The sequence below is a fragment of the Sciurus carolinensis genome, chromosome 11 (genome assembly GCF_902686445.1).
Source record: "Sciurus carolinensis chromosome 11, mSciCar1.2, whole genome shotgun sequence".
Classification (NCBI taxonomy): domain Eukaryota; kingdom Metazoa; phylum Chordata; class Mammalia; order Rodentia; family Sciuridae; genus Sciurus; species Sciurus carolinensis.
Genome location: NC_062223.1, coordinates 90764485 through 90783166, shown reverse-complemented (window position 1 = coordinate 90783166; position 18682 = coordinate 90764485). Strand labels below are relative to the sequence as shown.

Genomic DNA, 18682 nt, shown 5'->3' with positions numbered 1-18682 from the left:
GGATCATGTCACTCAGAACATCTGATTCTGTAATATGAGGTGTTAATAAGTTCTCTAGGGTGAAATAGCTCTCATTCTAAGAGATTGCACATTTACACATCTATATGGAAAAGCAAGTATTGATAAAAAAGGAAAATATACACAAATATATTGTACATTTACAGAGCTAATAACCCAATATCAATTCTCAAATACCATTCTTGGTTTAGTACTTGAGTCTCTCCCCACCCATCTTATCAAAGTTTTGTAGATAAATTTCTAGATAATTGTTGGATTATAGCAACTGAATGCAAGTGTATTATAAAGATTAATTGTAGATATTAAAAAAACTTGTAGGAGTTCCTTAAATCAGTGAAAGTAACATTGAAGAACCCCTCAAATCATGAAACAAAGGATATAGATAATTGAAAAAGAAAATGTAAACAACAAACAACCCATAATGTCCAGGGTACTTTAAAAATAATGACTTTATTATCAAGTATTTAAAAGGAGATTCTAAGAAAAATGAAAAACTTACAAATATAACCTTGTATTTACCCTGCCAAAGGAAATAATGGACCAGAATGGTGGTGTACACCTGTAATCCAATTTTAGAGGCTGAGGCAGGATGATCACAAGTTAAAGGCTAGATGAAGCAATTTAGAGAGATCCTGTCTCAAAATAAAACCTATAAAATGGCTGAAGATGCAGCGTAGTGGTAATTTCCCTCTGGATTCAATCCCCAGTACCACAAAAACCTAACCAAAACAAAACAAAATAGACTTTATTGCCATCAAGCAGCATAACAGAGAATGTACAAAAAAGAAACAAAATATCATTATTTTAATGAAAATGATAAGCATAAAATCATTTATTTTCATTCTTATTTTCCTTCTGATCACTTTGAATTAAATTATTAGCTCTTCAATTAACTCGTTTCTTTTTATGGTTTTTTTTTTTTTTAAATTAGTGTCTTGTGGATATCCATGATGGTAAGATTCACTCTGGTATATTCACATATATACATAGGAAAGTTATGTCAGATTTATTCCAATGTTCTTTTCTTATCCCATCTCACCTCCCTCCCCTTCAATCCCCTTCATCTAGTCCACCGATCTTTCTTCTATTTTTTTTATACTTCCCCTTACTTATTTTGGATTAACTTCCACATATCAGGAAAAAAAAATTCAATCTTTTTTTTTTATTTTTTTTTTATTTTTTTATTTTTATTTTTTTTATTTTTATTTTTTTACATTTACATAGGGTAATGATGTTTATTTTATTTTTCCCCTCCCCCCACCCCTCCCACCCCTCTTTTCCCTCTACACAGTCCTTCTTTCCTTCATTCTTGCCGCTGTCCTTAGCCTAACTCTAAACCTAACCCTAAACCTAATGCTAGCCCCTCCCACCCCCCATTATATGTCCTCATCCGCTTATCAGCGAGATCATTCGACCTTCAGTTTTTTGAGATTGGCTTATCTCACTTAGCATGATATTCTCCAATTTTGACCATTTGCCTACAAATGCCATAATTTTATCATTCTTCATTGCGGAGTAATATTCCATTGTATAAATATGCCACAGTTTCTTTATCTATTCATCAACTGAAGGGCATCTAGGTTGGTTCCACAATCTGGCTATGGTGAATTGAGCAGCAATGAACATTGATGTGGCTGTATCTCTGTAGTATGCTGATTTTAAGTCCTTTGGGTATAGGCCAAGGAGTGGGATAGCTGGGTCAAATGGTGTTTCCATTCCAAGCTTTCTGAGGAATCTCCACACTGCTTTCCAGAGTGGCTGCACTAATTTGCAACCCCACCAGCAATGTATGAGTGTTCCTTTTTCACCACATCCTCGCCAACACCTATTGTTGCTTGTATTCTTGATAATCGCCATTCTAATTGGGGTGAGATGAAATCTTAGGGTAGTTTTGATTTGCATTTCCCTTATTACTAGGGATGTTGAACATTTTTTCATATATCTGTTGATTACTTGTACATCTTCTTCTGTGAAGTGTCTGTTCATTTCCTTAGCCCATTTGTTGATTGGATTATTTGTATTCTTCGTGTAGAGTTTTTTGAGTTCTTTATAGATTCTGGAAATTAGCGCTCTATCTGAGGTATGGTTGGCAAAGATATTCTCCCACTCTGTAGGCTCTCTCTTCACATTGTTGATAGTTTCCTTTGCTGAGAGAAAGATTTTAAGTTTGAATCTATCCCAGTTGTTGATTCTTGCTTTTATTTCTTGTGCTATGGGAGTCCTGTTAAGGAAATCTGATCCTGAGCCAACAAGTTGAAGATTTGGACCTACTTTTTCTTCTATAAGATGCAGGGTCTCTGGTCTGATTCCAAGGTCCTTGATCCATTTTGAGTTGAGTTTTGTGTAGGGTGAGAGATAGGGGTTTAGTTTCATTCTATTCCATATGGTTTTCCAGTTTTCCCAGCACCATTTGTTAAAGAGGCTATCTTTTCTCCATTGCATATTGTTGGAACCTTTGTCTAGTATGAGAAAATTGTATTTATTTGGGTTTGTGTCCATGTCCTCTATTCTGTACCATTGATCTACCTGTCTATTTTGGTACCAATACCATGCCGTTTTTGTTACTATTGCTTTGTAGTAGAGTTGAAGAACTGGTATTGCAATATCCCCTGCTTCGCTCTTGCTACTGAGGATTGCTTTAGCTATTCTAGGTTTTCTATTCTTCCAGATGAATTTCATAATTGCTTGCTCTATTTCTGCAAGGTACATCATTGGGATTTTAATTGGAATTGCATTGAATCTGTATAGCACTTTAGGTAGTATAGCCATTTTGACGATATTAATTCTGCCTATCCAAGAACATGGGAGATCTTTCCATCTTCTAAGGTTTTCTTGAATTTCTTTCTTTAGTGTTCTGTAGTTCTCATTGTAGAGGTCTTTCACCTCTTTTGTGAGATTGATTCCCAAGTATTTTATTTTTTTCGATGCTATTGTGAATGGGGTAGTTTTCCTAATTTCTCTTTCTGAAGATTCATCACTTATGTATAAAAATGCATTGGATTTATGAGCATTGATCTTGTAACCTGCTACTTTACTGAATTCACTTATGAGTTCTAAAAGTTTTCTGGTGGAATTTCCAGGTTCCTCTAAATATATAATCATGTCATCAGCGAACAGGGATAGTTTGAGTTCTTCTTTTCCTATTCGTATCCCTTTAATTTCTTTGGTTTGTCTGATTGCTCTGGCTAGAGTCTCAAGGAGGATGTTGAATAGAAGCGGTGAAAGAGGGCATCCCTGCCTTGTTCCAGTTTTTAGGGGGAACACTTTTAGTTTTTCACCATTTAGAATGATATTAGCCATGGGCTTAGCGTAGATTGCCTTTATAATGTTTAGGAATGTTCCCACTACCCCAATTTTTTCTAGTGTTTTGAGCATGAAGGGATGCTGTATTTTATCAAATGCTTTTTCTGCATCTATTGAAATAATCATGTGATTCTTAACTTTAAGTCTGTTGATATGGTGAATGACATTTATTGATTTCCGAATGTTGAACCAACCTTGCATCCCTGGGATAAAACCCACTTGATCGTGGTGCACTATCTTTTTAATATATATTTGTATGCGATTTGCTAAAATTTTGTTGAGAATTTTTGCATCGATATTCATTAAGGATATTGGTCTGAAATTTTCTTTCCTTGATGTGTCTCTGTCTGGTTTAGGTATCAGGGTGATATTGGCTTCATAGAACGAGTTTGGTAGGGTTCCCTCCTCTTCTATTTCATGGAATAGTTTGAGAAGTATTGGAATGAGCTCTTCTTTAAAGGTTTTGTAGAACTCGGCTGAGAACCCATCTGGTCCTGGACTTTTCTTTGTTGGTAGGCTTTTGATGACCTCTTCTATTTCATTGCTTGAAATTGGTTTATTTAAGTTGTGTATGTCCTCCTCGTTCAGTTTAGGTAGTTCATATGTCTCTAGAAATTTGTTGATGTCTTCGAGGTTTTCTGTTTTGTTGGAGTATAGATTTTCTAAATAGCTTCTAATTATGTTTTGTATTTCACTCGTGTCTGTTGTGATGTTTCCTTGTTCATTCCGAATTTTAGTAATTTGAGTTTTCTCCCTCTTTCTCTTTGTTAGTGTGGCTAAGGGTTTATCAATTTTATTTATTTTTTCAAAGAACCAACTATTTATTTTGTTAATTTTTCCAATTGTTTCTTTTGTTTCGATTTTGTTGATTTCGACTCTGATTTTAACTATTTCCTGTCTTCTACTACTTTTGGTATTGGTCTGCTCTTCTTTTTCTAGTGCTTTGAGCTGTAGTGTTAAGTCGTTTATTTGTTGATTTCTACTTCTTTTTTTGAATGCACCCCATGAAATAAATCTTCCTCTAAGTACTGCTTTCATAGTGTCCCAGAGATTTTGATATGATGTGTCTTTGTTCTCGTTTACTTCTAAGAATTTTTTTATTTCCCTCCTGATGTCTTCTGTTATCCATTCATCATATAATAGTATATTATTTAATCTCCAGGTATTGGAGAAGTTTCTCTTTTTTATTCTGTCATTTATTTCTAATTTCAATCCATTTTGATCTGATAGAGTACAAGGTAGTATCTCTATCTTCTTGTATTTGCTAACAGTAGCTTTGTGGCATAAAATATGGTCTATTTTAGAGAAGGATCCATGTGCTGCTGAGAAGAAAGTGTATTCGTTCTTTGTTGGATGGTATATTCTATATATGTCCATTAAGTCTAAATTGCTGATTGTGTTGTTGAGATCTATAGTTTCTTTATTCAATTTTTGTTTGGACGATCTATCCAGTGGTGAGAGAGGTATGTTAAAATCGCCTAGTATTATTGTGTTGTGGTCTATTTGATTTCTGGAATTGAGAAGGATTTGTTTGACGTACGTGGATGAGCCAATGTTCGGGGCATAGATATTTATGATTGTTATGTCTTGCTGATTTATGCTTCCCTTAAGCAGCATGTAATGTCCTTCTTTATCCCTTCTGACTAGTTTTGGTTTGAAGTCCACATTATCTGAGATGAGGATGGATACTCCAGCTTTTTTGCTGTGTCCATGTGCATGGTATGTTTTTCCCCATCCTTTCACCTTTAGTCTATGGGTGTCTCTTTCTATGAGGTGAGTCTCTTGCAGGCAGCATATTGTTGGATTTTTCTTTTTAATCCAATCTGCCAGTCTGTGTCTTTTGATTGATGAATTCAGTCCATTAACATTCAGGGTTATTATTGTGATATGATTTGTATTCCCAGTCAATTGACTCATATTTGTTTTTGACATGATTTGGTTTCTCCTTTATTTGGCTATTCCTTTAGGCTAGCGCCTCCTGTTGCTGATTTGCATCGTTGTTTTTCATCTCTTCCTCATGGAATATTTTGCTGAGAATGTTCTGTAATGCTGGCTTTCTTTTTGTAAATACCTTTAGCTTTTGTTTATCATGGAAGGATCTTATTTCATCGTCAAATTTGAAGGTAAGTTTTGCTGGGTATAAGATTCTTGGTTGGCATCCGTTTTCTTTCAGGGCTTGGTATATGTTGTTCCAGGCCCTTCTAGCTTTTAGGGTCTGGATTGAAAAATCTGCTGATATTCTTATTGGCTTCCCTCTGAATGTAATTTGATTCTTTTCTCTCGCGGCCTTTAAAATTCTGTCTTTATTTTGTATGTTAGGTATCTTCATAATAATGTGCCTTGGTGTGGGTCTGTTGTAATTTTGTATGTTTGGAGTTCTATAAGCCTCTTGTACTTGGTTTTCCATTTCATTCTTCAGATTTGGGAAATTTTCTGTTATTATTTCATTGAATAGATTGTTCATTCCTTTGGTTTGTTTCTCTAAGCCTTCCTCAATCCCAATAATTCTTAAATTTGGCCTTTTCATGATATCCCATAATTCTTATAGATTCTGTTCATGATTTCTTACCATCTTTTCTGTTTGGCCAACTTTGCTTTCAAGATTAAATAATTTGTCTTCAATGTCTGAGGTTCTGTCTTCCAGGTGTTCTATCCTATTAGTTATGCTTTCTATGGAGTTTTTAACTTGGTTTATTGTTTCCTTCATTTCAAGTATTTCAGTTTGGTTTTTTTTCAGTATCTCTAACTCTTTATTGAAATGATCTCTTGCTTCCCGTATTTGGTCTTTTAACTGTTGATTGGTGCGATCATTTAATGCCTGCATTTGCTCTTTCATCTCCTCCTTCAATGCCTGCATTTGCTCTTTCATCTCCTCATTAGCTTCCCTGATCGTTTTAATTACGTACATTCTGAACTCCCTTTCTGACATTTCTTCTGCTGTGCTGTCATTGGGTTTTATTGATGTAGTATCTAGGTTTGTTTGGGACATTTTCTTCCCTTGTTTTCTCATATTGGTCAGTTGTCAGTGGGACCCTGAGATATTGCAGTTTTCCGCTACTGGCTTATAGTGTCCCGGTAGATTTCCAGTGTATCACCTCCCAGCCTTCAGTAGCCTGATGTCTTGGAGGAATCTGATAAAGCAGCTCATCTGAAGAAAACTGCCCCTATCCCCCTACTGGTTCCACGGTTTGGAACTGGCTCTGTGCGGAAATACTCTCACTGTGGGCCTGCGCCGTGCAGCTGGCCGTGTGGGAGGAGCCCACTGCCGGAGTGTGGAAGGCTACCTTGGGAAGACTCTAGCTGCCCTGCCCGGCTCCAATAAGCCACCTCTATCTGGGCCTGCCACCCGGGCCAAGCTTCACCCAGTGGGCAGACTCACCCGTGGCTCTATATCAGTCTGAGTCTCTCAAAGCCTCCCCTTCTTAACTCCAGGGTTCTGGAGCGACTGGGGGTGCAGTCTCCCTCTAGGCCGCCATCTTGTATCGCCCCGTGAAGAGAGCCTGCAGCCGGAGTGGGCAGAGCCGCCTGAAGAGGTCTCTGGCTGCCCTGCCCTAATCCCAGAGGCTGTTTGCGGATCGCGGCTCTCCGCTGGTTCGTTGCCAGAGTATGCTGCGCTGCAGGGGCTCCGGGACTCGGAGCTTGTTCTGGTCAGAAAGGCTCTCACTAGCGGGCCAGTTCCGTTCCGAGAACCCGGAGAAGCTGGCTGTGTGGGCGGGGCCCACCGCCGGAGTGCGCAGGGCTGTCTGTGGATGACTCTAGCTGCACTGCCCGGCTCCAATAAGCCACCTCTATCTGGGCCTGCCACCCAGACCGAGCTTTACCCAGTGGGCAGACTCACCCGTGGCTCTATTTCAGTCCGAGTCTCTCAATGCCTCCCCTTCTTAACTCCAGGGTTCTGGAGCGACTGGGGGTGCAGTCTCCCTCTAGGCCGCCATCTTGGATCGCCCACCCAAAATTCAATCTTTGACTCTTCGAGTCTACCTTTTTTCACTTAGGATGATAGTTTCCAGTTCCATTCATTTATCAACAAATGTCATAATGTCATTCTTCTTTGTGACTGAGTAATACTCTATTGTGTATATACACCACATTTTCTTTATCCACTCCTCCATTGAAAGGCACCTAGGTTTGTCCCATAACTTGGCTGTTGTGAATTGTGCTGCTGTAAACATTGATATGGCTTCATCACTGTAGGATGCTTTATTTAAATCTTTTGAATATATGCCAAAAAGTGGGAGAGCTGGAAATTTATGTAATTAGTTTCAGACCTTTCCTTTCTAATGAAAGTATTTACTACTATAAATTTCCCTCTGTTACTACAAATTTCTCTCTAAACACCACTTTGGATACTTCTCACAAATTTTGACGTATTTTGTTTATTTTCATTCAGTTCTAAATATTTTTTTATTTTCATGGTGATTTTTAGATTTTACCCATGGGTTTTTCAGAAGTATTTTTTTTAATTTCTAAGTGTGTAGAGATTTTCCATATATTCATTTAGTTATTGATTTCTAGTTCAATTGGGAGTTCATCTAAAATACATTAATTGTGATTTTAGTCTATTAAAATTTATTGAGACCCATTTTATTTCCTGGAATGCGGTCTACTGTGATGAACATTTCATGTGCCCTCAACAAGAATTTGTATTTCATTTTTGTTGGTTAGTGCATTGTATAAATATCAGTTAGTTTCAATTGTTGATGGTTGTATTCATATTGTTAATACACTTAATAATTTTCTGTATACTTATTCTATTAGTTATTGTGAGAAGACCATTGAAATAATTATATATGATTTATTTATCTTTGCAGATCTATCAGTTTTTGGTTTATGTATATTCATGTTTTCTAATAAGTAAGACAGGTTATTTGCATTTAATTTAATAAAATATGGTTGGGTTTAAATCTGGCCATTTCCTGTTACATTCTACTTGTCTCATTTGTTTGTTTTTATTTCTTATCCTTTTCCTACCTTCCTTTGGATGAACTTATTATTTTTTATGATTTCATTTTTTTGGTCTAATATTGGCATATTAGCAACACCTCTATATTTGTTCCTTTTTAGTAATTTCTTCAGGTCACTGGTTCCCAAACTGCAGTCCTTGGACCACCATCAACTGGGAACTTTACTATTTTAGTGTTCTTCTTTCCTTTGAATAGAGTCAAATTTCCATTTGATTTCACTCTTTCTTCTGAAGAATTTCTTTTGATGTACCTCATAGTGCTGACTTGCTAACAATAAATTTTTTCACCTTTTGTTTGTCTGAAAATTTTATTCTATTCCCCCCACCACACACAGGGAATTGGAACTAAGGGTGCTTTACTACTCAGTATACCCCCAGTCCTTTCTTGTTTTTGTTTTTGTGATCTTCCTAAGGTTTTGTGAGGGTCTTCCCAACTTCCTGAGACTGGTCTTGAACTTGTGATCCTCCTGCCTCAGTCTCCTGAGTCATTGGGATTGCAGTCTTGTGTCCCAGCACCCAGCTCCATCTTTGATTATGAAAGACGTTTTGTTTAGTACATAATTTGCCTGATACAGAGTGGTTGTCATTTTTCTTTGTCTTTCAGCACTTTGAAGATGTCACTTCATTGCCTTTTGATGTGCACAATTTGTGACAAGAAGTCCACAGTTATTCTCGTCTTTCATCTTCGTTTTATAATTTGTAGCCTATCTTTTTCTTCCTTTTCTATTTTAATGTTTTTCTCTTTACCACTGATTTTCGTACTTCATTAAGGTTGACTTATTATGGTTTTCTTTGCACTTATTCTCCTAAAGATTCATGAGATCCTTGGATTTGTAGGCTCATTTTCATCAAATTTGAGAATGGAATTGGTAATTGTTTCTTCAAATATTTTTTATTTTCTCCCTCTGTCATCTTTCCTGTTGAGATGGCCATTACATTATGTTAGACCATTTGATATTGTTTTTCTCTTTGTTCTCTGCTCAATTTGAACAGATTTTCATCCTGTATTTCAAATTTTCTCATCTTTTCTTCTGTATTGCCTATTATTCTGTTAACTCACCTAGTTTATTTATCATAAATTATACATTATTTCTAGATTTCCTATTTAGATCTCCAAAACTATTTTCCATTTCTTTTCTAATCATGTTGATTTTTTTCTCTGAATATGTGAAATACTCATATCATCACAGTGTCAATGACCAAGTCTGATAATTCTGTAAATTCTGTTATTTTGGGCCTATTTCTAGTGAATGATACTTCATTCATTAGTTTCTAGCATTACCATAAGAAGATATCACCAACTGGATGGATTAAGCATGATTCCCAACCTGGGTAAACTCAGAATTGTTTTGCCTATTGATTCTTAGTAGTTCTGTAACTAAATTTGCATAGTCTCCTTTCATACATGAGTAGCTATTATTCAGTCAAAGGTTTGAAAATAGTTCTCCACAAAACTCTGGACATTCTTTCTTTGAATCTCTCTTCCCTTCCATATTCAGCTGCACATATTCTAGCTGTTTTTTCCTATTGTTTCCTTTTAGTTATGAATACAGTAGAATCCATTTGTAATTATACAAGCAAGGAGTATATCTTATTCTAATTAGGACCCCATTCTTGCGGATGTACAAGATGGTGAGATTCACTATGGTGCATTCATATATGTACATAGGAAAATTATGTCAGATTCGTTCCACTGTCTTTCCTTTTTCTATCCCTCCTCCCTTCCCTTCATTCCCCTTTGTCTAATCTAGTGAAGTTCTAGCTGTTTTGACCTCTGTGAAACTCCATTCTTTGTTTGGCTCAGTGAGACTGCTTAAGTTTCCCCTGTCTGTACTGCAGCCTATACTCCAGGCAATAAGCAGAGGCGATTATTGAAGGTATTTTCCCTTTTCTCCCCCCTCAGGGATCATAGTTCTGTGCTGCCTATTGTCCGATGCCTGAAAATACTTGCTTTGCATATTGTTTGCTTGTTTTATAGGTTTTTTTTTTTTGTTTTGCTCTTTCTTTCTTTCTTTCTTTTTGTTGTTGCAGTACTGGGGATTGAATATAGGACCTTCTATGTGCTAAGCAGGTGCTTTACCACTGAACACATCCTATCCTTTTTCTAGTTTCTTAATGTAAAAGGATAAGTGTAGTCTCCTTTTACCCATTGTGGCTGAAATTAAAAGTTCTGTTTTCATAATTATTTGATGTTTTTCAAGGTAAAAAGTTTTAATATAACATTTTGTTTAGTATTTAGTATAAAGTTTTAGTATTCATTTAAATAGATTCCCTGTCTTTTTTTCTAGCACTAATTATTCTGAGATAATGAGAATATACTATATTTGTCCATGATATGATATAAGATGTTAATCATTTTAATATCCTAGGAAGAAGCCAATGCAAATCAATGAGTTTTGGAAGAAGAACGATTTAAAATACTATTCACTTCTTGGAACTTACTTAATCTATATGTTAGTCATATGTATTATTTAACTAAATTTTAAGTTACAGAGTAAAAAAACCTGCTTGACATTTGTCACAATTATTATATTGCATAAATAAAAAGGAAAATGTGTTCAAATTAATGTGTTTTTTTCCATGTGGATATGAATTAGTCACTTAAAATTATTCTTTCAAATTTGTAATGCCTTTTCTCACTTTTATCTTATTCATCACTACTTATGCAAATCCATGTGGAAACTTTAGATAAATATGTATCAAGTGTCTAATGAAAGAAGAATTGGCATGATCAAATGCTTTTAGCAATTGACATCTATCAATTGTTTCTCTGAATACGGTTGTGGCCTTAACCAGTGGCAGCTGATGAACAAACAAACTCACTACTCATTCTTGTTTGATCAAGAGAAAATTTGTGCTCATAGTTACATTTAAAAATTTTTCCTGAATCCCAATATGAAAAGAATGAGGTAAATAAAATATTTTTTCTGGGAAATTATTGGAAAATTCTTTTCCACATGTAAAATAGCAAGAAGTTAACTTTGTTAATATCTTAAATCCATACTTATAAAGCATACTTCTTGTCCTATTTGGTCTGATTTTGCACCTGATTTTTTCTTTATTTCTCTTTCTTCCAAGGAAAACAGTTGGTGTTTTCTGTTGTGGACCCAATTCAATTTCCAAGACTCTTCATAAATTAAGTAACCAGAACAACACCTATGGAACAAGATTTGAATACAATAAAGAATCTTTCAGCTGAAACCCTTTGAGGTGAACCAGGACTCTAAAGAAGGAATGAGTGCAATTTCTAAGACTTGGAAACTCAACTGAATCAGACAGTTGTGTTATGCCAAAGAGTAGCAAGCTTTTCTTATTTATGATTATTTAAAATGAAAATGCAGAGAATGTGGCAACATGACAGGTCACATTACATGTTTAATCTGGAAACCAAAGAGACCCTGAGGAATATCTGATGTGGTGATTCACTTTTCAATGTTCAAATTATAAGAACACTATTAGATGCACACTGTTAATCTTTATGGCAAATTTGGGAACTCCCTGATGAGAAGCTGAACTTGCTTACTCTGAAGCTGATAGCTGTGGTCCTCTTTAAATTGTTTTTGGTTGAACAAATGCAAGATTGAAAAAAATAAAAAATTCATTGAAACTGAGATTACATTTCCTACATTGCATACAACAGAGTAGCTTTAATTTGGAGAGACTCCAGGCAAATTTGATGTTTGAAAAACGCAGCACACAATTCTTACTGATACGGGTACTTTCTGTCAGTATCCAATCTTCCTCACCACTGACGCCAAAACCTCTGTGTGGTATTTGTACATGACATGCTGACTGAACCTTCTGCAGATGTTGATATGTTATCTATTTTTATATTATTCTTTCTTCCTTGTCCTCTGTCTAGTGAAATCTGCCCTCCTTTAGCATCATTAGACACAATGATTTAATAGATTCTTTTTATCTCCAGTTTACTTAATCTATTACTACTGCATAGTAATGAAAATATCATTACTATAATTTTAAAGGAACATATATACTAATAACTTTTTTCTTTTTTTCAGTGTTTTAGCCTCTATTATTATTATTTTCACTTTTCCCCCCCAGATATAGCTTGTCTTAGGTTTTAACCTAAAGTACTTTGTCTAATTTGTACTTTGAGATCAAAGAGTACTATTTCTGGTACCAGACACTGAAATAAGAGATTTTTCTCTTTTGTCACACATTGCTGGTCCTGACTTCCATTCTCAGTACTAGGATTGAACCCAGGGGCATTAAGCTACATCCTTAGACCTTTTTAATTTTTATTTCAAGACAGGGTCTCACTAAATTACCCAGGCTGGCCTTGAGCTTGTGATCCTCCTGGCTCAGTCTCTGGAGTAGCTGGAATTACAGGTGTATACACATATTAGTTTATGATGGACATAGTTAAAGTGTAGTCACGTTCCTAAACAGGAATGACTGTTCTACTTTCTACAAAATCAGATGTACCTCACTAACTATTGAAATGTAAGTTTAGAATCAGGAATAGTATTGTTGCACTGGGTGATGTCATGATAAATTATTAGGATTAAAATTACTGTTGGGACTATGTTGTATGGGTCCATCAGTTTGTAGTTCCTGGCTATTGTATCCCTGGCTTAGAAGAAAAACTCACTTTACTGCCTTAAGAGTTAAGGCATTCATACAATTCAATGATATCTAAATGTTCAGTAGACATCTATGAATTATCATCAAATAGAACACATTTCTGAAATCAGGAATTTACTTGCTAGTTTTTATTAAAATCTTGCAAATAATACAATATGATAGATGCTACTGTCTTTTTTCTTTTTTTTTTTTGCTATGATTCACGAATAGCAATCGAGCGTGCTAAACCATTCAATACTGTTCTTCCTTTCCCTGGAATTTTGCCTTCTCCCTTCTGCAGAAAGAAGGTGAGTCAGAAAGTGATTGGAAATGTGCAATGCTCCTACAATTTAGCTCTGAAGGTATAATTAATAACCAGTATATCTCAGCAATGCTTTCTGGATTAAAATAATTTTTATGAAAAGATGTAACAGAAGAATTAGTAAAAGGAAACATTTAAAATTTAAACATAAAATTTTAAACATAAAATTTATCTGTGTTGATGTGCAATACTGACTTTACTGATCATAATGTAATTTTGTGATTTCCTTAGAGTGTTTAATTTCAGTAGATGAAAATTTTTCAAAAGAAACTTGGTATTTCAGATCAGGTTTGCTGTGCTAGACAAAACTCCTTGCATATTCTAAATTCCAGTAGATGTTTAAACGTTAAATGTTAAACAGTTAAATTTTGTTTCTGCACATAAGAATTAATTTAAAGCACATACAATATCTTTGTTTTGCTTTGAATAACTCTTTCCATAGGGGATTGTTGTGGTACAAGTCTTATGTCACTAATATTAATGGCATCACACATTAAAATTGAAATGGTGTCCTTGAAATTTCTATAAGCTCACCTTACCTTTGCAATAATAAAGCTATACCATTTCTTCACAAATTTTTCAAGTTTCAGAAGCAATTTGTTCCTCAGGAATTAGCATTTTAGTGCACACTAGCATGGTGGCCTTAGGAATTGGGGTTCTGGGGCTCTGAATGTCACAGGCTAGTGGTATGACTAGGACAAATTACTTCTCACATTGGGGTTAAACTTCTTCATTTGGACTAACTTGGTAATACTTAATCTTTTTGAGAACCTAATTCAAAATGAATATTGTGCCACATAACACATTGCTTATAATTTGGGGGACTACAAAAACAATCTTTAGTTGCAAGAACAGATTCTTAAGTATTTCTGGGGAAAAAGATTATCATTATAGGCCTTTCTACCTATACATTTTTTTCCTTTGGTCCTTTTGGAAGAAACTATCAATTTTGTATAAGATCATACTAAGAAATTTATGAGCAAATAAATTCTCTTTTTATTTTCCTAAACATATAAACTGATGGTAATTTCTCTCAGTTCTTAGATTTCCTGAATCCCCTCATATGTGTAAAGGGAACTCTATAATTTTACATATAAATAATAATAATAATAGCAACAGATCTCTACACATACATTCATGTATACACATATTTGGGACTTGTTTTACTTTCAACCAGTAACTTCAGGTGAAGATGAAATGCTTGATAGTTCTTCATTTAGAGACTTAAATATATCAGTTGGGTGACTATCATGTTACAGGTACCTGAAAAAAAAGAAAAACAATTTAGCCCAGGCATGGGCTGAATTGATTTAATCTATATAGCCATATTATTTTGAACCATCCCCACCCCAATCAGTTTTTACTTGGAGCACATATAGTAGGAAATGGATTTAAATTATAAAATATTATTGAAAGTCATGCTAGAGACAAGAGGTCTATTGTCATCAATAGATAATGCTGATGCTGAAGAATGTTCATTATATTAAAGAGAGAAACTTATCAGGAAAAGTTTGTTTTTCTCCTTAAGCATGAAACCCAGCTAATCGGTGATTTTTCTAAGTAAGTCAATGGACAAATCTTTGCTTTACTCATGATAAATATTTTATTGTGGGGAACCATTCATGGCTTGTCTGAGAACCAAGCTTGGTTATTAGCCAGCAGGATCTGGCCACAGGAACTCACAAAAATTGTTTGGGGGTGGGGGGAATACCTGAGTCATGTGGTTATCCTCCACTGGTTCACTACCAAAGTTCAAATACAAGGACTGGATGTGGGAGTTACCCATTAGAGTCAAATGACTCTACCTCCACTCCCCATCCTATTTTTCATGGAAGAAGCTCCTACCAGTCCCATTTTGATCTGTACTACCATAAATAAAGCAAGCGTGGACTCCTTCCTTTGTTAGAGCCAGACCCTTATGGACGGATCAATTGGTCATGCCCCTGCTTTTAAGATAATTCTGTCTTCTGTAATTATTTCTGATAAATAAATTTATACCTTTTATTTCGCAGTCAGCCCATCCCTCCTATAGGAACCCTTACCCTTGCCCACGTGGGTTGCGTGGCGAGAGTTTATTATATTTGTGCTAGCTGGGATATTTTTCATATTCAATTGTGTAACAGAAATACAAAATACTGATTTGCATCCTTATTTTGCAGTTGAGGAAACTGATGCCCAAAGAGAGAGATTATAACTTGTCTTATATATCATTGGGATTGTAGCAGAACTGTGACTGGTGCTCAATTTTTCTAGTTACTGCTACTAAAATGCCATTTTAACCTCCCCCTAGAATATACATCTAATAAAATATCTAGTCCTGTTAGTTTGACTCTCCCTGTAAAGTCCCTACTTAGTTTTGGGTGAAAGATAAGGTGCTAAGCAGTAATTCCAGATGCAGATACAGATAATCATATTCCTCCCAGTTTATCTTGATTCTAAATTTGTTAGCCTTATATGTTTTGCCTACTAGAACATATTTTCAAATACCAGTTTTCAAAACTGGTAATTATGCTAAAGATATTAGATTCTCTAGAACTTTGCATTAAAGGGATACATGGTAGTAAAATTTCTAGGAAATGCTAATACTATAGTTTTAAATTAAGGTTCATAAATGAAAGTGACAACTTTACCAGCTTTTTAACTACCTAGGGAAATACTAATATTAAAACAAGTGACTGTTGTTCTCTATTTACATAAGCATAACTTGTTTCTTGTCCAGGAGGAAAAAGCCAGCCTTTTGTAAACCAGTAAACAGGAAAGAAGTGGAATCAAGCATAATGAATTTGGCATTTATTTCAGTCACCAAAGAACAATGAGAATCCACTGTTTCCCTCTGTCTAAGTACTGACTCTGTTGACCCAACTTCTTTATTCCATTCTGCATTGTTTTTAAAGGACAGAGTTGCAAAAGTTAGCTAGACTAAGTTTTCCAAAGAAAAGATTCAGAAGATTTCCAATACCTAGCAAAGAAGAGTCCATTAGAAGAGACAAAAGGTCATGTGAATCTTTTGAAATAAGCAGAAATTAAATAATGTTGCTTTAGAACAAATATCAATATTGTAAATGCAGCATCTAACTCTACATATTTAAGAATTGCTTGGTGAGGACAGAAACATTCTCACAGAAGCAAAAGTAGAAAGAAAAATCGGGGAAATAAAAATTATTTAATATATCAGGATGTAATTTTTCTTTTTGTATCTCACAAGATGCTCAGATTGTATGGTAAAACTGGCTATTAATTTGGTTTGGGAAAATTTTTAAAGAATTCAGTGTCTGATTTGTTTTTAGGGAGTTTCTCACAATTTTATTGACACTACAATTTTAAAGAAATGTGTCTTTTGTCAAAATTCTATCTCACTTCTTTTAAAAGCAGAGTTTTGTGAGCTGCTCTTTGACCTAGAGAACACCCCAACATTTCTGATGAAAATCAGCACTACATAAATATGCTCATATATGTGGCAATAAAAAAGAGGAGGGTGCCACGCACTGCTTCAGTTACACACACCACGATATTCATTGCATGGTGATATTTCATAGTTCTTATCCTTCCACCCAGGGAATGAAAACATCCTTAATAAACGCAGACACTGAGAAACACAGTCTCTCTGTTGTATCATAACAGTGTATCTGTTCACCTCTGTCAGCACATTCTTTTGAACCTTGTTATCAATTTGTTATGATTATATAATTCATTTTAGGAGCGAGAAATCTACATAATGCATGAAATGGGGACTTCATTTACCTGGACATATGTATACTGTGGCCTACACATTAGCTAAGGAGACAATACTTAAATCTTTTTTTTTTCCTTCTCAGTGGAGACGGAAAGGAACACAAATTACTGCATGTATGTCAGAATGGGACCTGTGTGGTACTCTACAGTGCTATTAGAATTGCTGCACCACACCTTCTACAGATTCCCAAGGACTGTGGTTTAAGAAAGTACCAGCTCTTGAGTCAGTCTTGCATCTTTAAGGTCAGATCTGGGTGTTCTCCAGGGTATTAACCTTTATTTAAAGATGGTGATTATCTGCTTCACAAACAGCATCAATAGGAAATTACCTTTATTTTCTTCTCTTTTTGTTAGACTTTGTTTTAAAATGAAAGGTAAGAATGGCAGACATAATTTTAGAAGATGTGACTAATAGACTGAGACTATTCTACCCTGAGACTGACCAGTGTTAGCATTTATTTCATCACCCCCAAAGGTTGTGGAGTGAATACGATTTGGGGTTAAAATTCAGAGGACTTAGAGCCTTCATCCCTGAAATATATTAGACCACTTACTTAAAAAGAGGAATTATGTCTAATTTATAGGGATGTTGTAGGAAAGAATGTGGGGGAAGGAACAAAAAGGCTAGGGAAGAGAGAGATTTCCTGGGCAAATCTTCCTGAATAGGTTTTTTGATAAGAATAAAAATAAAGCACTATTCTAAGAAAATATAAACAGAGGGTTTTCCATTGTAACTGGAAGTTCTAGTACTTGATTTTGCTTTCTGGGCAATTTGAGAAGTAACCATAAACAAATCCACACCACTACCTCTCTGTTCTTCTGAGATTCCCCATACACAAAGTAACCTGTTAGGTCTGTTGACATCAGATCTGCTATTTTGCTGCTGCCATTATTCTCCCTCCCCCACACCACTTTACAACCCAGATCGTTAGCCCCAGAACTTCCTCACCAGCCATTGGTCCATTGTTATTAACCTGCGAAATTCCACTACTTAAGAATAGCTCCCTCACCATTTTCTCTCTCTCTCTTCCTCATTTTCATGCTCTCTCCTCCTGGCTTTCACTCTCTCTTGCTCTCTCTCTCTCTCTCTCTCTCTCTCTCTCTCTCTCTCTCTCTCATTTTCTCTCACCCTGCAGGGAGGACACTCTACCTGTCCATTTAATAAAATCTCTTGCGTGAGTTCCCACATCCGGGGTGGTTTCTGGCTGCTTTCATTGGTGCCAGGACTCAGATGTATTCTTCTGCCACAATGAGGCAGGTAGAATCCCATCTAATCACCCCAGACCCCAGACGCTGGTCTCACCTTCCATTCACCTGGATGCTCTCCTCCACATCCAGGTACCGACCAGCCTCATTTGGTAAGTGGCTTCTTCCCAGGCTTTTGGTTACCTGGGGAGTGACCGTTGAGCATCAGGCACCCCCTGAGACTCTCTGCAGGACGGGGGAAACCCCAGCCCAGGTTCCTACAACTACAGCTGAATCCCTATACTGACTGCCGTGGGGAGCTCCAGGCTGCAGGGGACTCTTCCCTGAGAGGTGGGAAAACTCCAGACTGAGGGGGACTCTTTCCCGAGAGGACTGCCTCTTGTGAGACCTACTTCGGTCCTGGGTTCTCTTTACGACATTTCTTCTCTACAAAAGCCCCAGCACCAGGCACCCAGGTACCCCTACAGGCTTAGCCTCGCCGCTTACCTAGTGGTAGTGACGACTCCCTGGATAACTCGTCCTTTGCTCGGGTGATTTCCTGGGGGCCGAGGGAT

The 18682-nt window shown here is 36.1% G+C and overlaps 1 protein-coding gene across 3 annotated transcripts in view; it reads left to right on the top strand.

Annotated features, from left to right (window-relative positions):
- Nucleotides 1-13755, top strand: part of Nox4 (NADPH oxidase 4) — a 205105-nt gene extending 191350 nt beyond the window's left edge. For all 3 annotated transcript variants that reach the window (XM_047517045.1, XM_047517047.1, XM_047517048.1), the window contains one exon: nucleotides 11363-13755. In XM_047517045.1, the coding sequence (XP_047373001.1) occupies nucleotides 11363-11483 (121 nt within the window). In that variant the 3' untranslated portion in view covers nucleotides 11484-13755. The remainder of the gene's footprint in view (nucleotides 1-11362) is intronic.
- Nucleotides 13756-18682: the final 4927 nt, after the last annotated feature.